At 42.4% G+C, this 24,809-nt stretch overlaps 1 protein-coding gene across 1 annotated transcript; it reads right to left on the bottom strand.

Moving 5' to 3' along the window:
- Window positions 1-5,076: 5,076 nt before the first annotated feature.
- Window positions 5,077-22,198, bottom strand: ercc6l (excision repair cross-complementation group 6-like). The gene is made up of 3 exons (XM_041895044.1): window positions 22,046-22,198; window positions 19,792-19,833; window positions 5,077-9,093 (listed from the first exon to the last, which is right to left on the bottom strand). The coding sequence occupies exons 1-3, from the start codon at window positions 22,195-22,197 to the stop codon at window positions 5,295-5,297; spliced, it is 3,993 nt and encodes a 1,330-aa protein (XP_041750978.1). The 5' UTR covers window position 22,198; the 3' UTR covers window positions 5,077-5,294.
- Between the last annotated feature and the right edge of the window lie 2,611 nt (window positions 22,199-24,809).

The following is a 24,809-nucleotide window of genomic DNA, read 5'->3' as shown; positions in this document are numbered from 1 at the left end:
CCTATATAACTACCGCTGTACAAACATTTTCTATTCATTTACACACGTACACAAACAGTATCAGTCAAAAGTTTGGGCACACCTATTCATTCCAGGGTTTTTCTTTATTTTTACTATTTTCTACATTGTAGAATAATAGTGAAGACATCAAAACTATGAAATAACACATATGGAATTATGTAGTAACCAAAAAAAGTGTTAAACAAAATCAAAATATATTTTATATTTGATATTCTTCAAATAGCCACCCATTGCCTTGATGACAGCTTTGCACACTCTTAGCATTCTCTCAACCAGCTTTGCCTGGAATGTTTTCCCAACAGTCTTGAAGGAGTTCCTACAAATGCTGAGCACTAGTTGGCTGCTTTTCCTTCACTTTGCGGTCCGACTCATCCCAAACCATCTCAATTGGGTTGAGGTCGGGGGATTGTGGAGGCCAGGTCATCTGATGCAGCACTCAATCACTCTCCTTCTTGGTAAAATAGCCCTTACACAGCCTGGAGGTGTGTTGGGTCATTGTCCTGTTGAAAAACAAATGATAGTCCCACTATTCCCAAACCAGATGGGATGGCGTATCGCTGCAGAATGCTGTGGTAGTCATGCTGGTTCAGTGTGCCTTGAATTCTAAATAAATCACAGAATGTCACCAGCAAAGCACCCCCACACCATAACACCTCCTCCTCCATGCTTTACGGTGGGAAATATACATGCGGAGATCATCCATTAACCAACACCATGTCTCACAAAGCCACGGCGGTTGGAACCAAAAATCTCCCATTTGGACTCCAGACCAAAGTCACATTTCCACCGGTCTAATGTCCATTGCTCATGTTTCTTGGCCCAAGTAAGTCTCTTCTTATTATTGGTGTCCTTTAGTAGTGGTTTCTTTGCAGCAATTCGACCATGAAGGCCTGATTCACGCAGTCTCCTCTGAACAGTTGATGTTGAGATGTGTTGGTTACTTGAACTATGTGAAGCATTTATTTGGGCTGCAATTTCCGAGGCTGGTAACTCTAACTTACCCTCTGCAGCAGAGGTAACTCTGGGTCATCATAGCGCTTGATGGTTTTTGCACCTGCACTTGAAGAAACTTTAAAAGTTATTGAAATGTCCGTATTGACTGACCTTCATGTCTTAAAGTAATGATGGACTGTCGGCTATCTTCTGTATACTCCCCCCACCTTGTCACAACACAACTGATTGGTTCAAATGCATTAAGAAGGAAATAAATTCCACAAGTGAACTTTTAAGAAGGCACACCTGTTAATTGAAATGCATTCCAGGTGACTACCTCATGAAGCTGGTTGAGAGAATTCCAAGAGTGTGCAAAGCTGTCATCAAGGCAACAGGTGGCTATTTGAAGAATCTCAAATATAAAATATATTTTGATTTGCTTACCACTTTTTGGTTACTACATGATTCCATATCTGTTATTTCATAGTTTGATGTCTTCACTATTATTCTACAATGTAAAAAATAGTAAAAAGAAAGAAAAACGCTTGAATGAGTAGTGTCCAAACTTTTGACTGGTAGAGTACAGTCGTGGTCAAAAGTTTTGAGAATGACACAAATACTAATTTTCACAAAGTCTGCTGCCTCAGATTTGATGATGGCAATTTGCATATACTCCAGAATGTCATGAAGAGTAATCAGATGAATTGCAATTAATTGCAAAGTCCCTCTTTGCCATGAAAATGAACTTAATCCCAAAAAACTTTTCCACTGCATTTCAGCCCTGCCACAAAAGGACCAGCTGACATCATGTCAGTGATTGTCTCGTTAACACAGGTGAGAGTGTTGACGAGGACCAGGCTGGAGATCACTCTGTCATGCTGATTGAGTTAGAATAACAGACTGGAAGCTTTAAAAGGAGGGTGGTGCTTGAAATCATTGTTCTCCCTCTGTTATCCATGGATACCTGCAAGGAAACACGGGCCATCATCATTGCTTTGCACAAAAAGGGCTTCACGGGCAAGGATATTGCTGCTAGTAAGATTGCACCTAAATCAACCATTTATCCGTTCATCAAGAACTTCAAGGAGAGAGGTTCAATTGTTGTGGAAAAGGTGTCAGGGCGCCCAAGAAAGTCCAGCAAGCGCCAGGACCGTCTCCTAAAGTTGATTCAGCTGCGGGATCAGGGCACCACCAGTGCAGAGCTTGCTCAGGAATGGCAGCAGGCAGGTGTGAGTGCATCTGCACGCACAGTGAGGCAAATTCTTTTGGAGGATGACCTGGTGTCAAGAAGGGCAGCAAAGAAGCCACTTCTCTCCAGGAAAAACATCAGGGACAGACTGATATTCTGCAAAAGGTACAGGGATTGGACTGCTGAGGACTGGGGTAAAGTCATTTTCCGATATTTTGGGGCATCCGGAAAACCCCTTGTCCGGAGAAGACAAGGTGAGCGCTACCATCAGTCCTGTGTCATGCCAACAGTAAAGCATCCTGAGAGCATTCATGTGTGGGGTTGCTTCTCAGCCAAGGGAGCGGGCTCACTCACAATTTTGCCTAAGAACACAGCCATGAATAAAGAATGGTACCAACACATCCTCCGAGAGCAACTTCTCCCAACCATCCAAGAACAGTTTGGTGACAACAAATGCCTTTTCCAGCATGATGCAGCACCTTACCATAAGGCAAAAGTGATAACTAAGTGGATCGGGGAACAAAACATCGACATTTTGGGTCCATGGCCAGGAAACTACCCTTAATCCCATTGAGAACTTGTGGTCGATCCTCAAGAGGCAGGTGGACAAACAAAAACCCACAAATTCTGACAAACTCAAAGCATTGATTATGCAAGAATGGGCTGCCATCAGTCAGGATTTGGCCCAGAAGTTAATTGACAGCATGCCAGGGCAGATTGCAGAGGTCTTGAAAAAGGGTCAACACTGCAAATATTGACTATTTGCATAAATGTAATGTAATTGTCAATAAAAGCCTTTGACACTTATGGAATGCTTGTAATTATACATTGCTCAAAAAAATAAAGGGAACACTTAAACAACACAATGTAACTCCAAGTCAATCACACTTCTGTGAAATCAAACTGTCCACTTAGGAAGCAACACTGATTGACAATACATTTCACATGCTGTTGTGCAAATGGAATAGACAACAGGTGGAAATTATAGGCAATTAGCAAGACACCCCCAATAAAGGACTGGTTTTGCAGGTGGTGACCACAGACCACTTCTCAGTTCCTATGCTTCCTGGCTGATGTTTTGGTCACTTTTGAATGCTGGCGGTGCTTTCACTCTAGTGGTAGCATGAGACGGAGTCTACAACCCACACAAGTGGCTCAGGTAGTGCAGCTCATCCAGGATGGCACATCAATGCGAGCTGTGGCAAGAAGGTTTGCTGTGTCTGTCAGCGTAGTGTCCAGAGCATGGAGGCGCTACCAGGAGACAGGCCAGTACATCAGGAGACATGGAGGAGGCCGTAGGAGGGCAACAACCCAGCAGCAGGACTGCTACCTCCGCCTTTGTTCAAGGAGGAGCAGGGGGAGCACTGCCAGAGCCCTGGAAAATTACCTCCAGCAGGCCACAAATGTGCATGTGTCTGCTCAAACGGTCAGAAACAGACTCCATGAGGGTGGTATGAGGGCCCGACGTCCACAGGTGGGGGTTGTGCTTACAGCCCAACACCGTGCAGGACGTTTGGCATTTGCCAGAGAACACCAAGATTGGCAAATTCGCCACTGGCGCCCTGTGCTCTTCACAGATGAAAGCAGGTTCACACTGAGCACGTGACAGAGTCTGGAGACGCCGTGGAGAACGTTCTGCTGCCTGCAACATCCTCCAGCATGACCGGTTTGGCGGTGGGTCAGTCATGGTGTGGGGTGGCATTTCTTTGGGGGCCGCACAGCCCTCCATGTGCTCGCCAGAGGTAGCCTGACTGCCATTAGGTACCGAGATGAGATCCTCAGACCCCTTTTGAGACCATATGCTGGTGCGGTTGGCCCTGGGTTCCTCCTAATGCAAGACAATTCTAGACCTCATGTGGCTGGAGTGTGTCAGCAGTTCCTGCAAGAGGAAGGCATTGATGCTATGGACTGGCCCGCCCGTTCCCCAGACCTGAATCCAATTGAGCACATCTGGGACATCATGTCTCGCTCCATCCACCAACACCACGTTGCACCACAGACTGTCCAGGAGTTGGCGGATGCTTTAGTCCAGGTCTGGGAGGAGATCCCTCAGGAGACCATCCGCCACCTCATCAGGAGCATGCCCAGGCGTTGTAGGGAGGTCATACACACACTACTGAGCCTCATTTTGACTTGTTTTAAGGACATTACATCAAAGTTGGATCAGCCTGTAGTGTGGTTTTCCACTTTAATTTTGAGGGTGACTCCAAATCCAGACCTCCATGGGTTGATACATTTGATTTCCATTGATACTTTTTGTGTGATTTTGTTGTCAGCACATTCAACTATGTAAAGAAAAAAGTATTTAATAAGATTATTTCATTCATTCAGATCTAGGATGTGTTATTTTAGTGTTCCCTTTATTTTTTTGAGCAGTGTACTTCAGTATACCATAGTAACATCTGACAAAAATATCTCATAACGCTGAAGCAGCGAACTTTGTGAAGACCAATACTTGTCATTTTTTAAACTTTTGACCACGACTGTATACATACACACATTCCGGACTCTGACATTGCTCATTCTAATATTGCTTAAGTTACTTATTTTTGGATTATGTGTGTATTGTTTTGTATTGCTAGTTATTACTATTGCACCGTTGGGAGCTAGAAACACAAGCATTTTTCTGCACCTGCGATAACATCTGCAAATCAATAAACTTTGATTTGAAGGGATTGGAGACCGAACATGCTGCTTTATGGTGTGATGGTCATCATTATACAATATGGCTCAGATAATAAAGAGCTCAAGTAATAAGAATACTTAGCTTCACAAAACATACACATCAAACCAAAATAGCAAGCACTAAATGCAATGCCACAGTCCTTTGACTATTTAATCGGCTGAGTAATGATTGAAACCTCCACAGTGCAACTCTGTACTACAAAATGAAATTTCAAAACAAGAGATTTTTAAAATTATTTTTACTTTTATTTATGAATTACAAAATCATGAAAGAATACAATATAGAAAAGATAACATAAAAAATAAACACATTTGTTCTAACTAGCCTATTATTTTAACCATTTGTGTTTCAACATTGTTTTACAAGACAAACCTTCAAAAATACACCACTAAACAGTGAGTGATACATTGTGTGTACATGTAGATGACAGCAATTAGGGTTATCACCCTTTTCAGAAATAATATTTCACTTCATTTTCTCACTGAGCTGACGGTACAGTTTAATTGTCATTAATTGAATTTCAGTATCACCACTTCTAATGTCAATTGCTTTCAAAAAGAAGTTCAAGGCATCATCAAGTTTCCCCTCGGAGTACGATTGTTTTCCCTTTTTCACAAGGTTTTCATACATCTTTTCCCCTGTCACAGCTGAGTCGCTGCTGTTGTTGTTGTTACCTTCCACGGTCTGTAATGTGGCATCTTTGACTCTGGTACATTGGTCCATTCTTTCACTAGAAGCAAGTTCATGATCACAGGTAGATTCCTCCAAATAACTTTCTTCCTCCTCTCCCAGTTCAGATTCTTCAGCAGCATGCATTGGCTCACTTCCACCTTCCTCACTTTCCTCTTCGTTCTCAGTGTTTAAGGTTTCCCCTGTGGGTTCCTCCTCTTCCATGAGAGACTCATGAAATCCAGTCACCTCAATTGCCTCACAAGATCCAGTCACCTCACTTTCCTCACTTGCATCATCAGTGTGCACCTGTGAAACCTCAGCTTCCATGTCCTCATCAAGGTCCTCCACATCCTCAATCACGGAATCCACAAAGGAACGTCTTGAGGCCACAGATGTGTTCCCTCCAAAGCTTTTCCTGGCTTTAAAGGAAATGGATCCAGATTTAACAGATTTTGGTGTGGAGGACCCAATACCATGGAATTCTTCATCCAATTTCCTGGTCATCAAATGAGGCCTCTCATCTTCGTCAATGTCATTCTCCTCACTATCGTAAATTAAAGCTGCTCTTTTCTTTTTCTTGAAAGACGTAATGAATGAGTTCTCTACAGTGTCATCTGCTTCAGAAACAGGGGAGTTGACATCATGAACACCTGCTCCATTCTGTTCAACAGCTCCATTCACAGACACAGAAGGCTTGTCATCTGCATTTAAGCTGACATCCATCTCTAGCTGGAAACCTGAATTCCCTACAACGGACTCGGATTCCTCCTCTGGGAACATATCACTAGCACTGTCATCTAACTGTAGATTAAAATTTCCTTCAAAAGACTCAAGTTCATCATCCGCTTTGGAGGATGTTTCTGCATTACTTTCTAGGCTCTTGTTGGACATCTGTAGTAGCATAGAACGTCTTTGATTCTTCAGGGATTTGACAGGTGAGATCTTCTGGTCCATTGTCAAGTCTTGGTGAAGTGACAAGTTCTGCCATTGTGGGGAACCATTGCCATTTGGCTGTTTGTCTTGTTCATCTTCAGAGGTAACATATACCAGACTTGTAATATACTCCACGGCAACAATATCATCCTTCGCTTCTGATGACACATCCAAAATCTCTTGAGCAGAAGTGTAAATTGGCTCACCATCCAATAACACCTCAAGAGACTTGTCTACGGGAGAATGATGGTTGCTCTTTATGAACTGTTCCTCAGTCGCAATTGTCACAGTGGGCCCTATAATCCCAATGCTTTCATCTACAGCTAGATCAATGAATTTGTTACTCAGATTGTGGATATCTTCCTCATCACCAGACCCAGACTGGGTAAGATCCACCAACACAGGGTAGTTGTTGAAGTTGTGGTTATGGCTAGGATAGGAGGGGCTGGGCTTTTCATCCTTTGGCTTCTTCTCAGTTGACCCCATTGTATTGTGTTGAGGGGGTTTCCGCAGATGTGCCGGCTCGGTGTTTGACTCAATGCTCTCAGCAAACTGCTGATGCAACTTAGACTCCGCCTTCATCAGCTCCTGAGCTTTCTGCACCCGGTTCTCTATGTACTTGTGAGCTTCCTGATCCTCAGGGTCATCTTCGTTGTTTTCTACTTCATGCGAGAACATGAGGTCATGATCAGATATTCCAAACATCTCCATGGAGTGAAGGTGAGCGATGTGTTCATCCAATTTTGGATCTGTGCGTCTTTGTCTCGAGTGCAGTAACTGCAGCTGCAGCTGTGTTGATGAGGATCGAGTGTCTTGTAGCGTGAAGAGTTCCTTCAGGTCTTGTTTGCTGAAGTACCGGAATGGATTTTTCTTGTCCCCGGTGGTCTGCCTGATCAAGGAGTCTTTGAACACCTGCCGTCTGTAGATCTTCTCCTCCACTGTGCCACAAGTGATCAGTCTGTAGATGACAACGTTCTCCGTTTGTCCAATGCGGTAGGCCCGGTCAACGGCCTGGGCATCAGTGGCTGGATTCCAGCTGGGGTCAAAAATAACTACTCGGTTTGCTGCTGTCAATGTGATGCCGACTCCTCCCACTTGCGTGGTTAGGAGAAAGACTGAGTATTGCTTGTTGGTCTGGAACAGTTGGATGCGCCTCTCTCTTTCTGTGAGGTGAGTTACTGTGCCATCAATTCTTACAATCTTGAAACGCTTGTTCACGAGAACCCGTTCAAGGATGTCCAACATCTTCCTTGACTGAGAGAAAACAAGCGTGCGATGGCCTTCTTCCTTAAGCCTTTCCAAAAGTGCAATGAGAAACATCAGCTTTCCAGATTCTGATATTAGCATTTCATCAGATATGTTGTCGATTCTGTGTGCAGCAGATTCATTTTCATCATCTTGATGGTTTGCGCTTGTTCCTTCTTCTAGGCCTAACTGAGCGACAGCCCTGGCGGAGAGAAGTCTTGGGTGATCACACAATTTCTTCAGGATATTCAGTTCAGCCAACGGTGACCTGGTGGTCATGAGCAGCTCCTTGATGTTATCCAGGGATAAGAACTGATTGTAGATTTCCTCCTGAACTGAGCTCAAGTAAGTCCAGATGATTAGGTCATTCTTCCTGGTGAGGTTTGGCATTTCTGCACCACCACCACTTGGGACTTTGTTTTCAAGGTCTTCTGACTCCAAGTCCTTTTCACGGTTTTGTGTTTTTCTCTGTACTTCTGCCTTTGTCCTCCTTAGGAAGTATGGATTGATGATGGCCATGAGGTTCTGCGACATCTTGAGCCCAAGGGCTTTCTCACCTGGGGTGGCATCCTTCTCCCTTGCACGGGTGATGGGATTTTCATACTCTGTTTTGAAGGTTTTAGAAGTACCAAGAAGTGCCCCTTGACAAGCGAAATCAAAAAGAGCCCACATTTCTCTCAGGTTATTCTGTACAGGGGTGCCTGTAAGAAGTACACGATTCCTGGCAGGAATCGCATGCGCACTTTTGGCTGTCTTGGTTGAAGATGTTTTAATCTTGTGTGCTTCATCTAGGATTACATAATCCCATTTGAATTCTCTGCCGTTGAGAGATGAGAGAAGTTCCCAGTTGGTGATCAGCATTTGGTATGTAGTGATGATGACACCACCTCTTCTTTGAATCTTCTCCAAGTTCCTGTTGCGTTCCACTTTGCTTGTGCCATGAAACTCTTTGACTCTCATTCCAGGAGTCCATTTGGCAAATTCCTTGGTCCAGTTCTTGATGAGTGAGGTTGGCATGACGAGCAGGGTATGCTTTACCAAGTCAGCATCATACATACCAGAGAGAAACGATATCACCTGAATGGTCTTCCCTAAGCCCATGTCATCAGCTAGGATTCCTCCTTTATGACCATCTCTGTGGAGACCATACAAAAAAGCAACCCCCTCTTGCTGATGATCATACAGTTTGTCATACATTTCTTTGAAAAGCATTAGACCACTGTTGTTGACATTGACAAAATCTTCATCCTCACTCTCTGAGCCTTGCTGTGTCATCTCTTTTATAGCCTCCTGAAGTTTCTTTATCCTGCTCCGAAGTTTATCACTAGGGTGGATGTCATGGGCCAGCTTGAACAGTTCCAATGATTTTGACATATTTCCTTGTCTTGCAGCATCTTTTCCATCCTTGATGTACCTTTAAAAGAAATAAAATACTTGTAAATGTGTTTCATAAGTCAGTGATCTATATCATAATAGGATATCTCATGTATAATACCGCTGTTGAAAAACAGCACAAATAGCATTGCTCCGCAGCAGTAATAAAAATTTATGACAAAATGTTTGCAGTGCAGACACCTTTCCATCTCGTCATTAAAACAAAATAGCCTACATTGAGACCAGTGTTTCCACTTGTCAGGCTACAGCTGGGACGATAAACCGTAAATTACAGACACCGACATTGCCTTCCTCTTACTGAAACAATTTTGCTTAGGTCTGTAAAACCATTATTTGGTCAACAGTAGCCTTATGTGCATTATATTGATTCCTGCTATGAAAGTATCTGCCTGTCTAAGGCTGCACAATTAATAGAATTTACATCGAAATTGCAATATTGACATGCGTAGTATCCATATTGCAAGAGATTTCCATGCAATATTTTGGAACACCACCACGACACGTGACATTATAGTTTACTCCGTATGTCGTCCCTCTCCTCTTGCGGCTGCTTCCCCCACACACACCAAGCCCCGCCCTCTGTCAATCAAGCAGCGCAGTTCCTCCTCCTTGCTGTTAGATTCACTATACATTTGCATGCTGTTAGGTCAAATGCAGTCAACATATTGTTCCAAACAACAACAATGCTGCATTCCACCTAGCTTCTTAATATAAATAATAATATTTCAATGATTCCAACAGTTCACCCAAGATCTATATCGCAAGTCAAATCTCAACCGCAATATTTGGAGCATAAAGATCTAAATTATATATTTTGCCCTCATCGTGCAGCCCTGTGCGCACAGGGAGGGAGATATGCAACTACTGTTATTGTTAAGAGTGTATATACACCTTCTGTGAGTATATTATTTATTTCTCAACACCACTTAACAATCCGAGTAGGCTGGTTTTGCTTGCCATTTGTGGTGGCTACATCTAGTAACCTAGGCTTAGCGCTAGAAAGTTTTTGTAAGCCATTTCATTTACTGAGATTAAATATTAACCATGTAATTAATTAAAGTTAGCAAAAGTTCCCACTTCCTCAGGTGGTTAATTATGTAGCATAGACCTAGGCCTTATATGCACAAAAATAAATTTGACCATTCTGGATATTATTTTGACAGGTTGCTCATCAAAATCATGCATTTCCTGGATAATGTTAGATGAAATAGCTAACCTTGAATCATACCATATTTTTTCAGTTGTCTTACCTGGCAATTGAAAAAAATTGTCTAGAGCTCTGCTGCTAACAGAAAGTAACTGTGCATTAGTAACCGAAAGGATGCTGGTTCGAATCCCCAAGCAGACTACGTGATAAATCTGTCGATGTGCTCTTGAGCGAGGCACTTAACCCCGATTGCTCCTGTAAGTCGCGCTGGATAAGAGCGTCTGCTAAATGAATAAAATGTCAATTGCATTCCAAAAATATACACTGCTCAAAAAAATAAAGGGAACACTAAAATAACACATCCTAGATCTGAATGAATGAAATAATCTTATTAAATACTTTTTTCTTTACATACAGTGAGGAGAACAAGTATTTGATACACTGCCGATTTTGCAGGTTTTCCTACTTACAAAGCATGTAGAGGTCTGTAATTTGTATCATAGGTACATTTCAACTGTGAGAGATGGAATCTAAAACAAAAATCCAGAAAATCACATTGTAAGATTTTAAAGTAATTAATTTGCATTTTATTGTATGACATAAGTATTTGATACATCAGAAAAGCAGAACTTAATATTTGGTACAGAAACCTTTGTTTGCAATTACAGAGATCATACGTTTCCTGTAGGTCTTGACCAGGTTTGCACACACTGCAGCAGGGATTTTGGCCCACTCCTCCATACAGACCTTCTCCAGATCCTTCAGGTTTTGGGGCTGTCGCTGGGCAATACGGACTTCAGCTCCCTCCAAAGATTTTCTATTGGGTTCAGATCTGGAGATTGGCTAGGCCACTCCAGGACCTTGAGATGCTTCTTACGGAGCCACTCCTTAGTTGCCCTGGCTGTGTGTTTCGGTCGTTGTCATGCTGGAAGACCCAGCCACGACCCATCTTCAATGCTCTTACTGAGGAAGGAGGTTGTTGGCCAAGATCTCGCGATACATGGCCCCATCCATCCTCCCCTCAATACGGTGCAGTCGTCCTGTCCCCTTTGCAGAAAAGCATCCCCAAAGAATGATGTTTCCACCTCCATGCTTCACGGTTGGGATGATGTTCTTGGGGTTGTACTCATCCTTCTTCTTCCTCCAAACACAGCGAGTGGAGTTTAGACCAAAAAGCTCAATTTTTGTCTCATCCAGACCACTGACCTTCTCCCATTCCTCCTCTGAATCATCCAGATGGTCATTGGCAAACTTCAGACGGGCCTGGACATGCGCTGGCTTGAGCAGGGGGGACCTTGCGTGCGCTGCAGGATTTTTAATCCATGACGGCGTAGTGTGTTACTAATGTTTTTTTTGAGACTGTGGTCCCAGCTCTCTTCAGGTCATTGACCAGGTCCTGCCGTGTAGTTCTGGGCTGATCCCTCACCTTCCTCATGATCATTGATGCCCCACGAGGTGAGATCTTGCATGGAGCCCCAGACCGAGGGTGATTGACCGTCATCTTGAACTTCTTCCATTTTCTAATAATTGTACCAACAGTTGTTGCCTTCTCACCAAGCTGCTTGCCTATTGTCTTGTAGCCCATCCCAGCCTTGTGCAGGTCTACAATTTGTATCCCTAATGTCCTTACACAGCTCTCTGGTCTTGGCCATTGTGGAGAGGTTGGAGTCTGTTTGATTGAGTGTGTGGACAGGTGTCTTTTATACAGGTAATGAGTTCAAACAGGTGCAGTTAATACAGGTAATGAGTGGAGAACAGGAGGGCTTCTTAAAGAAAAACTAACAGGTCTGTGAGAGCCGAATTCTTACTGGTTGGTAGGTGATCAAATACTTATGTCATGCAATAAAATGCAAATTAATTACTTAAAAATCATACAATGTGATTTTCTGGATTTTTGTTTTAGATTCCGTCTCTCACAGTTGAAGTGTACCTATGATAAAAATTACAGACCTCTACATGCTTTGTAAGTAGGAAAACCTGCAAAATCGGCAGTGTATCAAATACTTGTTCTCCCCACTGTAGTTGAATGTGCTGACAACAAAATCACACCAAAATTATCAATGGAAATCAAATGTATCAACCCATGGAGGTCTGGATTTGGAGTCACCCTCAAAATTAAAGTGGAAAACCACACTACAGGCTGATCCAACTTTGATGTAATGTCCTTAAAACAAGTCAAAATGAGGCTCAGTAGTGTGTGTGGCCTCCACGTGCCTGTATGACCTCCCTACAACGCCTGGGCATGCTCCTGATGAGGTGGCGGATGGTCTCCTGAGGATCTCCTCCCAGACCTGGACTAAAGCATCTGCCAACTCCTGGACAGTCTGTGGTGCAACGTGGCGTTGGTGGATGGAGCGAGACATGATGTCCCAGATGTGCTCAATTGGATTCAGGTCTGGGGAACAGGCGGGCCAGTCCATAGCATCAATGCCTTCCTCTTGCAGGAACTGCTGACACACTCCAGCCACATGAGGTCTAGCATTGTCTTGCATTAGGAGGAACCCAGGGCCAACCGCACCAGCATATGGTCTCACAAGGGGTCTGAGGATCTCATCTCGGTACCTAATGGCAGTCAGGCTACCTCTGGCGAGCGGGAGGTAATTTTGCAGGGCTCTGGCAGTGCTCCTCCTGCTCCTCCTTGCACAAAGGCGGAGATAGCAGTCCTGCTGCTGGGTTGTTGCCCTCCTACGGCTTCCTCCACGTCTCCTGATGTACTGGCCTGTCTCCTGGTAGCGCCTCCATGCTCTGGACACTACGCTGACAGACACAGCAAACCTTCTTGCCACAGCTCGCATTGATGTGCCATCCTGGATGAGCTGCACTACCTGAGCCACTTGTGTGGGTTATAGACTCAGTCTCATGCTACCACTAGAGTGAAAGCACCGCCAGCATTCAAAAGTGACCAAAACATCAGCCAGGAAGCATAGGAACTGCAACCTGCAAAACCAGTCCTTTATTGGGGGTGTCTTGCTAATTGCCTATAATTTCCACCTGTTGTCTATTCCATTTGCACAACAGCATGTGAAATGTATTGTCAATCAGTGTTGCTTCCTAAGTGGACAGTTTGATTTCACAGAAGTGTGATTGACTTGGAGTTACATTGTGTTGTTTAAGTGTTCCCTTTATTTTTTTGAGCAGTGTACAATCCCTCTACAAAGCCTTATATTGTCTCTCTTCCCCCTATAAAAAATAATAATAATACAATTGTAATCTCCCTCTGCCTGGCTAGGGCCCAATGTTGGCAACTGAAAATGTCCTCCGAAATGCTGCCGTCTTTTTTAAATTAGAAAGTAAAAAATATTTGTAATAGTAAAAATATATAAAAGCATATTCATTTACATTAACAGGGCTGACCCCATTTAGTCGACTGGTCGATAGGCTGTTGGTCGACCGAGATTTCTTAAGTAGAGCAGACGCAAATTGATTTTTTTGTTTTATGGTGCAGACACCTTTCTATCTCGTCATTAAAACAAAATAGCCAGATTGGGAATTCAGCCAGGACAACGATAAATGCCATGGGATCTATAGTGACCACAGAGAGTCGGGGCACCTGTTTAACGTCCCATCCGAAAGACAGCACCCTACACAAGGCAATGTCACTGCCCTGGGGCATTGGGATATTTTTTTTAACCAGAGGAAAGAGTGCCTCCTGAAGGCCCTCCAACAACACTTCCAGCAGCATCTGGGTCTCCCATCAATGCACTGTTGAATTGGCGCCTTTCCCCATTTTGCCATGTGCATAATAGCAAAGTTAAGCAGCATATTTGTGTTAAGAACAATGCGGGATCGGCAGCAGCGGAGTGAGAAGACGAGGAAACAGCCCTTGCCTTAGTTATGTAAGAAAATTCAGGAGAGGGGAAACCAACTTAATTAGGTCTATAATCAATAGCCTAACTGTTAAAATGTGCCTGGCTTTATAAATCGTCCATATACAGTGGGGGAAAAAGTATTTAGTCAGCCACCAATTGTGCAAGTTCTCCCACTTAAAAAGATGAGGCCTGTAATTTTCATCATAGGTACACGTCAACTATGACAGATAAATTGAGAAAGAAAATCCAGAAATTCACATTGTGGGATTTTTAATGAATTTATTTGCTAATTATGGTGGAAAATAAGTATTTGGTCACCTACAAACAAGCAAGATTTCTGGCTCTCACAGACCTGTAACTTCTTCTTTAAGAGGCTCCTCTGTCCTCCACTCGTTACCTGTATTAATGGCACCTGTTTGAACTTGTTATCAGTATAAAAGACACCTGTCCACAACCTCAAACAGTCACACTCCAAACTCCACTATGGCCAAGACCAAAGAGCTGTCAAAGGACACCAGAAACAAAATTGTAGACCTGCACCAGGCTGGGAAGACTGAATCTGCAATAGGTAAGCAGCTTGGTTTGAAGAAATCAACTGTGGGAGCAATTATTAGGAAATGGAAGACATACAAGACCACTGATAATCTCCCTCGATCTGGGGCTCCACACAAGATCTCACCCCGTGGGGTCAAAATGATCACAAGAACGGTGAGCAAAAATCCCAGAACCACACGGGGGGACCTAGTGAATGACCTGCAGAGAGCTGGGACCAAAGTAACAAAGCCTACCATCAGTAACACACTACGCCGCCAGGGACTCAAATCCTGCAGTGCCAGACGTGTCCCCCTGCTTAAGCCAGTACATGTCCAGGCCCGTCTGAAGTTTGCTAGAGTGCATTTGGATGATCCAGAAGAGGATTGGGAGAATGTCATATGGTCAGATGAAACCAAAATATAACTTTTTGGTAAAAACTCAACTTGTCGTGTTTGGAGGACAAAGAATGCTGAGTTGCATCCAAAGAACACCCATACCTACTGTGAAGCATGGGGGTGGAAACATCATGCTTTGGGGCTGTTTTTCTGCAAAGGGACCAGGACGACTGATCCGTGTAAAGGAAAGAATGGGGTCATGTATCGTGAGATTGAGTGAAAACCTCCTTCCATCAGCAAGGGCATTGAAGATGAAACGTGGCTGGGTCTTTCAGCATGACAATGATCCCAAACACACCGCCTGGGCAACGAAGGAGTGGCTTCGTAAGAAGCATTTCAAGGTCCAGGAGTGGCCTAGCCAGTCTCCAGATCTCAACCCCATAGAAAATCTTTGGAGGGAGTTGAAAGTCCGTGTTGCCCAGCGACAGACCCAAAACATCACTGCTCTAGAGGAGATCTGCATGGAGGAATGGGCCAAAATACCAGCAACAGTGTGTGAAAACCTTGTGAAGACTTACAGAAAACGTTTGACCTGTGTCATTGCCAACAAAGGGTATATAACAAAGTATTGAGAAACTTTTGTTATTGACCAAATACTTATTTCCCACCATAATTTGCAAATAAATTCATACAATGTGATTTTCTGGATTTTTTTTCTCATTTTGTCTGTCATAGTTGACGTGTACCTATGATGAAAATTACAGGCCTCTCATCTTTTTAAGTGGGAGAACTTGCACAATTGGTGGCTGACTAAATACTTTTTTCCCCCACTGTACATCTTCAGAAATAAGACATATCCTGCTTTTGTCGCCTGTTTGTTTAATAGCCTACTGATTACGTGAGCACCAAGTTCACGCAACCGCAAAATGTTGGATAAAGCAATTAAACAAATGTCTGTTTTTAATCTTTGCTATGCTGTAATAAAGGCTTTACAATGTTGTTTTCATTAGAAGACTCGTACACTTATAATTTAGTGTTGTTTACACTTCCAAATGGTCAGAAAAAATTATCTAACAGCACCTGGTTGGCACACATAATACTTATGCAACGCTTGCTCCTATACCATCCTTTTTCATGATCTCCAGTAGTTTCCACAACTAAGTCAAATGTATTCCACATATCTGACTTCCCCTTTCCCTCCTGAGCAAGCAGTAAAAATTCACCAGTTCAAGTTTATTTTTCAGGTCCTCCGCATCCATTTTGCTGTCACGTGTGTTACAGTGTTCAGAGTTTGTTATAACCAATTTATTGATAGGATTATGATAGGCTATAGGTCAGACCCGATTGGTCACGTGCATGCGATGCATACATGTTTCACGCAAAGAGATCAAGGGTTGAAGGAATGTTATTCCTGAATAAATGAGGGATTTCGGTAACATAACTTTTCAGTCAGAGAAACAAGAAAGAAACTAAATGGCTGAAATTATGTTGCAGCTTCAGCACGGACAGCACGATAAACCCTTGCTGTGCTGTGGTGCCTTTTCTCTGTCCTCCCTGCTGCAGCGACAACATGTGCAAGTCACACAGGCATTCGCTGCATTATTATTTTTTATTTATTTAATTTAGTCTCAACGTCAACAATGAAGAGGTGACTCCGGGATGCTGACCTTCTAGGCAGAGTTGCAAAGAAAAAGTCCAGTGTCTGTTCTTCTGCCCATCTTAATCTTTTATTTTTATTGACCAGTCTGAGATATGGCTTTTTCTTTGCAACTGCCTAGGTCAGCATCCCGGAGTCGCCTCTTCACTGTTGACGTTGAGACTGGTGTTTTGCGGGTACTATTTAATGAAGCTGCCAGTTGAGGACTTGTGAGGCATCTGTTTCTCAAACTAGACATTCTAATGTATTTGTCCTCTTGCTCCGTTGTGCACCGGGGCCTCCCACTCCTCTTTCTATTCTGGTTAGAGCCAGTTTGACCTGTTCTGTGAAGGAAGTAGTACACAGCGTTGTACGAGATCTTCAGGTTTTTGGCAATTTCTTGTTAATGAGGGAAAATTTTATTTCTATGCCTGTGATATGTGGTTGTCCCACCTAGCCATCTTAAGATGAATGCACTAACTGTAAGTCGCTCTGGATAAGAGCATCTGCTAAATGACTAAAATCTAAATGTAAAATGTTACACAATAAATAAATACAATAATTTTACAATAAGGCCATGCGAAATTAATTAACTGTAATAATTAATAATAATTATAGCATAATAAAATAAAGTTTGACCCTTTTGTAATAATACTAAACCTTAGCACAACACCTAGCGACCTCACCAAGAAATGTTTGGCTTTTGGTATTGACGCGAACAGCAGGGAACATAAGGGAATAGAACCCAAGTTGCTGGCTTGAAAGGCAAACACCCTCCACATCGCACCAATAGAGTTGTCATACTTGGTGGGAATTGTAACGTGGCTCCGAATTGTCCCATTATCCCAACTGTTACACCGAGAAGATTTAATGACCGCTAATTAAGTAAACTGCCAATTTCATCCTCATGCTAGCTAGCAGTAGCCACAGCAGCCATTATGGAATAGCACGCTGTGTTGAACAACAAAGGAGCTGATTGGCTGACACTGCCATTCCAAAATATCTGCAGTGGCATCTGCTACCTAGCAAGAGGACAAAAAGGACAGTTTTCCAGAGAAACAGACAGCTGTGGTTTGAGATGTCCATCGTCTTGCCGGTTTGTTTTGTGTGGATTATTTCTGTCACACCCTGATCTGTTTCACCTGTCTTTGTGATTGTCTCCACCCCCCTCCAGGTATCACCCATCTTCCCCATTATCACCAGTGTATTTATACCTGTGTTCTCGGTCTGTTGCAAGTTAGGCTTGATGAAACAAAACTACCAGCGTTTTCCCCCAGCGTTTTCCCCCTTGCTCCCGTCTTTCTCAAGTTCCTGTTTTCCCAGTTTTGACCATTCTGCCTGCCCTGACCCTGCCTGCCGTTCTGTACCTTGTCACACCACCCTGGATTATTGACCTCTGCCTGCCCTGACCCTGAGACTGCCTGCCGTTCTGTACCTTTTGGACTCTGATCTGGATTACTGACCTCTGCCTGCCCTTGACCTGTCATTTGCCTGCCCCGTTTGTTACTTCGACACTATCTGCATCTGGGTCTTCTCCTGAAAAATGATCATTTCACTTATTTGTCGCCTGGATGTTGCATTGGGACTCTGCATTTCACGTTAGTCTGTGCTTTGAATGCGTAACAGTTCTCCCTGCCACATATTTCAAACAAATCATGTTGTTTTTGCACATGCGCTGTGTATTGTCAAATAGAAATAACAATTATTTTAGTGGGAGGAACCTACCAATGGAAAGGAACTTCCCTAAAAATCAGTCAGACGAAAAAGAGGCGAATGAAACTCCCACTACCATATAAATATTTTTTAGACAGCTGAAGCGAGCACACATTTTCTTCAGGAAATGTGCCTATTCTATTTATAGGGCCCTATAAAACCCAATAGAGTTCCCCAAAAATTATGTTTTGTTATTTCCCAAATTCCGTTTTCTCGGTTTTACTTTTTCAGGTTTCGGATTGTGTGATTTTCAGGATCACTCTTAAATTCACACTTTCTTTCATAAAACAACAACAAAAGTGGATGTTCTAAGTACACAATGCTTTAACCACATCAGGAGACAACTTGAGGTATTATTTGGGAGGGTGTAGTTCCCTTTAATTCAACTGTGCACCTAGCAAGAGTCCATTGTGTTACTAGCAGTGTTTCTGTACTGCACATGTGATGGAAGAGTTTGCAAAACAAATGCACACCCGATTGATATTCTGCCAGGTAGGCCTATTTTGCAGTCAACATTTAATTGGGAAGTTTTTGGTGGACAACCTTTGGAAATTACTGTTTCAGCATGCTTTTCTTCATCACAGATTGTATAGGGACCTATATTTATCTTACTTTAGGCTGACTACTAGCATCTATTTAGTTGCAGTGTCCAATCGATTGAATGTCCCAATCAACTTAAAATATCTACAAAATACGTTTTGCAATGACAGCTAATACGGTTTGCGATTCAGAAATGATTATTTTCATTCCCATGATTGAACCGAACACCAACTACTACAATGGCAAATTGAATCATTAGATTTGTCAAAAATAAATCTATTCATATGAATTAAATAATTGTTTTACGGTAAATTAAACTTATATAGCCTAAACCGTAAAGAATTACTTGAATTCTCACTGTGGATGTATCGGAGGACTGCATAATTGCAAAGGGGCATACTTATACACATTATACCATATGGAACATTCATTCAATGAGTATAATAGGCTGACTAAGTAAGTCGCTCTGGATAAGAGCATCTGCTAAATTATGTAAATGTGTGTAAATGACTAGAGGTGATTTCCCATAGACAAAGTTGTGCAATAAGAGCTACGACACTAATATGTGTAAACTCTTCAGAATTGTGTTTTGTGGGTGTCACAGAGTAGACTGACTCCATTTCATGGATCCACAATCCATAGGTAATGCTGTACAGTGCAATATGAATGTTCAATTCGTATAAATTAATAGACTGACTAGAGGTGATTTTCCACAGTCATAGTCCCAAAATAAAGTGCTACTACTAGGCTAATATTTTGGAAAACCTTTCAGAAATTGTGTTCTGCGGGTGTAACTGAGCAGACAGTGATACCCCATTTCATATATCCATAGGTAAGGCTGTATGTACAGTGCAATATGAATGTTCAATACATATAATAGGCTGACTAGTGAGGTGATTTCCCACAGTCAAAGTCCCACAATAAGAGCTACAATGGTAATATGTGTAAACTCTTCAGAATTTAGTTCTGAAGACATTGACATGATAATGTTCCTCCCACATACCTCTGGTAGGTCTCCATCTCCTCGGTGTCCATTGACAATGACCTTTAAAATAAACATAATATTAGCACCTTAGTAGGGATGTGCATTTTTCCCTTCAAGACAATTCTATACATGGGCCCCGATACGATACAGGAACAATACATTTTAGTTTGAAACGATTTGGTGCGATTCGGTTCGATGTACATTTATTGCAGAAACATTACTGTTCTATTCTAAATGTAAATCTGCTGCTGATGAAGCTCATGAGCTGGCTTCTGTCTGAGCTGTATCTGTCTGAGCTTACTTCTGTGTAAATGATGTAGGTCTATGGTGTATACCAGGACTGCCCAACCCTTTTCCTGGAGAGCTACCGTCCTGTAGGTGTTTGCTCCAACCCTAATCTAGCACACCTGATTCTAATAATTAGCAGGTTGATAAGATGAATCAGGTTAGTAACACCTGGGCTTGGAGCTAAAACCTACAGGAGGGTAGCTCCATTAGCTATGATATGGCTAATTAATATATAGCACTACTTTGGATTTCACCCCCCCCCATCTCAAAATCGAATAGTTTTGACCGTTTGGAAGTTTAGTGATCTTTTATCCTTACACTTTAGCCATGCAGTGGGCCTGGCAAAAGTGATTCCTCGTTATGAAATGATCAACTTTACCCCGTATATCTAAAAATGACCATATACAATGACTGTTTAAAGCAAAACTACCAAAAGTATTGCTGATGGTGAACCTAAACAATCTACTGTAAACCCCGTTCACCAGGTATAGCCAGATGTGAGTTGTGTCTCGGGTAGCTTCCTTTTATTCCGGTAAAACACAATTTACAACTGCGCATTGATAACAATAACCTAGCAAGCAAAGTACATAAATTGTCACTCAACTAATAAAGCCTAATATAGCGCACGCCATTTTACCATTTCAACGCAGATGTGCAAGATCAGGAACAGGCCGACTAACTCGCGTTGATATTGATATACGGCATGCAAAATGACCTGTAGATCAATGACTGTCAACAGTTATATGATTTTAGTTCGACACTGAAGCAGAGGTCGCATCAGTTCTCACAAAATATGATGTATTTTCGGAAGGTAGAATGTAATATGAGCAAAACATTTTAGTGAATCTGGATTCGTAACGTTTGAATCTATTTTCTGACCAATGCATGCTACATTTGGATCCGTGGACCGATGCAGTTGTATCTCAAACATTGGAATCGGGGACCGAAGCATGTAGGTGAATCATTACATCCCAACACATTACTATGGATTTAGCCAGCAGACCTGACCTGCTTGCTTAAAACTGCACTAGGGTTGTAAAAGCTTTCTTTGTAAATTAAGACACAGCAGATCCGGGAAAACGTGCATCAATCCAGGGATAAGAACTGTGTTGTACTTAGAATTGTCCCATTATCCGAACTGTTACACCGAGAAGATGCAATGACTTATATTTTTTAAGTAAACTACCGTTTTCGTCCTCATGCTAGCTAGCAGTAGCATTAAGGAATGGCACCTGGTGTTGAACAAAGGAGCTGATTGGCTGACACTGCCATTCCAAAATGGCTCCTGTGGCCCCTGCTACCTAGCATGAGGATGAAAGGGTCAGTTTTCCAGAAAAACTAGCAGTCCTTCAATCTTCCCGTTGAAACAGTTGGGATGAATGGGATAATTCAGAGTACACCACATTTCTCATCCCTGGATTGCGGTACATTTTCCGAGCCATACTCAGTTGTTTGGCCATGGCAATGTTTTAGTTCATCTACACAGGAAGCCTGTCTGACCCTAGTGCAGATGTAAACAAGTGGGTCGGACCTGCTGGCAAATATGGATTATGTTGAAATGAAATGTAATTTGCTAAAGTTACAGCTAATCTAGAAAACTAGGTGGTTGGTCAGCTTTACAGTACTGTACTGTACTACCGGATCGTTGACTTAACTTGGCTACACTGTAACAAAGATGATCTAGCTATATAGTTAACGTTGTTAGCTACTTCCTCTCTGGCTAACGAATATAGCTAACTAAGCAGATAAAATTAACGTTAAAACACAACATTTGGACGTACTGAATTATTCAATACTAAAAAGCTAAACCAAATAAGTCAGTTAGTTATCTAGTCAAAACTACAGTTTCTAACAAGTTAGCAACATCATTTCTAGTGAGGGTCAACTTCTCTAGCTAGCAAGCTAACACATTGCATTGGCCAGGATGCTAAACGTAGCTAACGTTTCGTTAGCGTTCAGCAGGCTTTTTTCTGAAAAAACTTACTTCTCCAATTTCTCCGACATCTCCGCAATTCGGTGTTTTGAGTCTTCCATTGTCTTGCTTGCTCGTTCGTTTTGTGTAGATTGTTTCAATTGTGTTGCATTGGGACTACGCCTGTGCTTTGAATGCGCAACGCCAACAGAATCCCGCCACATATTTCAAACGAATCATGTGTTTCGATTTTGCACATGCGCGGTGTATTGTCAAATGGGAAATATTTTCAGTGGGAGGAACCAGCCAATGTAAAGGAATTTCTTTATGACAAATTACAGTCAGACGGTAGGTTTCCATCCAGTTGGCAAAGGATTTTCATGCGAATATTCTAGAAACTGCATAAAGAAAATATGCCAATTTTCCCACCAGTGGTGTTTCCACCAAATGGACTTGTTGCGGATAAAAATCAGTGCCTGATGACATAGTGCACACAAAATGTAATTTTTCGCTTAAGTTTTCATGTACCAAATCTAAAGTTCAATATGTTTCCATCGCATTTTCAACTCTACTGATAGTTTTGATACAACAATGGTTGCATTAAATAGCAAATGTGCCTACTCTGGTCTTGGCAAGTGAGCTCAAGCCAACAACTTGCAGATACAGTGCTGGTATGGCTATGCGGGTGAGCTAGTCTACATCAGTGGAGGCTGCTGACGGGAACGGCTCATAATAACGGCTGTTACATAAACCATGTGTTTGATGTATTTGATACCATTCCACCAGTTCCGCTCCGGCCATTACCACGAGCCCGTCCTCCCCAATAAAGGTGCCACCAAATTAAATGTTATTGCACACACGTGTTTAGCAGATGTTATTGCGGGTGTAGCGAAAAATACTTGTGCTTCTAGCTCCGACAGTGCAGTAATATCTAACAAGTAATATCTAACAATTTCACAACATATACCCAATACACACAAATCTAAGTAAGGAATGAATTAAGAATATATACATATATGGACAAGCGATGTTGGAGCGGCATGGCCTAAGATACAGTAGAACAGTATAGAATATAGTATATATATATATATATATATGTTGGAGCTGCATGGACTAAGATACAGTAGAATAGTATAGAATACAGTATATACATATGAGATGAGTAATGCAGATATGTAAACATTATTGAAGTGACTAAGAGCATGGCGCTTGCAACGCCAGGGTTGTGGGTTCGTTTCCCACGGGGGGCCAGTATGAAAATGTATGCACTCACTAACTGTAAGTCGCTCTGGATAAGAGCGTCTGCTAAATGACTAAAAAATTAAAAATAAAATAATACAGTATATACATATGAGATGAGCAATGCAAGACATTATTAAAGTGGCTAGTGATCCATTTCTTAAAGTGGCCTGTGATTTCTAGTCTATGTCTATAGGCAGCAGCCTCTAATGTGCTAGTGATGGCTGTTTAACAGTCTGATGGCCTTGAGATAGAAGCTGTTTTTCAGTCTCTCGGTCCCAGCTTTGATGCACCTGTACTGACCTCGCCTTTTTATTTTTTTCCACCTTTATTTAACCAGGTAAGCCAGTTGAGAACAGGTTCTCATTTACAACTGCGACCTGGCCAAGATAAAGCAAAGTAGTGCAATAAAAACAACACAGAGTTACATATGGGGTAAAAAAAACATAAAGTCAGAAATACAACAGAAAATATATATACAGTGTGTGCAAATGTAGCAAGTTATGGAGGTAAGGCAATAAATAGGCTATAGTGCAGAATAATTACAATAGTATTAACACTGGAATGCTAGATGTGCAAGAGATTATGTGCAAATAGAGATACTGGGGTGCAAAAGAGCAAAATAAATAACAATATAGGGATGAGGTAGTTGGGTGGGCTAATTTCAGATGGGCTGTGTACAGGTGCAGTGATCGGTAAGGTGCTCTGACAACTGATGCTTAAAGTTATTGAGGGAGATAAGAGTCTCCAGCTTCAGAGATTTTTGCAATTCGTTCCAGTCATTGGCAGCAGAGAACTGGAAGGAATGGCGGCCAAAGGAGGTGTTGGCTTTGGGAATGACCAGTGAGATATACCTGCTGGAGCGCAGACTACGGGTGGGTGCTGCTATGGTGACCAATGAGCTAAGATAAGGCGGGGATTTGCCTAGCAGTGATTTATAGATGGCCTGGAGCCAGTGGGTTTGACGACGGACATGTAGTGAGGACCAGCCAACAAGAGCGTACAGGTCACAGTGGTGGGTAGTGTATGGGGCTTTGGAGACAAAACGGATGGCACTGTGATAGACTACATCCAATTTGCTGAGTAGTGTTGGAGGCTATTTTGTAAATGACATCGCCGAAGTCAAGGATCGGTAGGATAGTCAGTTTTACGAGGGCATGTTTGGCAGCATGAGTGAAGGAGGCTTTGTTGCGAAATAGGAAGCCGATTCTAGATTTAACTTTGGATTGGAGATTCTTTATGTGAGTCTGGAAGTTGAGTTTACAGTCTAACCAGACACCTAGATATTTGTAGTTGTCCACATACTCTAGGTCCGACCCGTCGAGATGGTGATTCTAGTCGGGTGGGCGGGTGCTAGCAGCGTTCGATTGAAAAGCATGCATTTAGTTTTACTAGTGTTTAAGAGCAGTTGAAGGCTACTGAAGGATTGTTGTATGGCATTGAAGCTCGTTTGGAGGTTTGTTAACACAGTGTCCAATGAAGGGCCAGATGTATACAAAATGGTGTCGTCTGCGTAGAGGTGGATCTGAGAGTCACCAGCAGCAAGAGCGACATCATTGATATACACGGAGAAAAGTGTCGGCCCAAGAATTGAACC

This window comes from Coregonus clupeaformis, chromosome 13 (genome assembly GCF_020615455.1).
Source record: "Coregonus clupeaformis isolate EN_2021a chromosome 13, ASM2061545v1, whole genome shotgun sequence".
NCBI classification, from domain to species: Eukaryota; Metazoa; Chordata; class Actinopteri; order Salmoniformes; family Salmonidae; genus Coregonus; species Coregonus clupeaformis.
The sequence above is the reverse complement of the archived record's forward strand: the minus strand, read 5'-3'. Positions and strand labels throughout refer to the sequence as shown.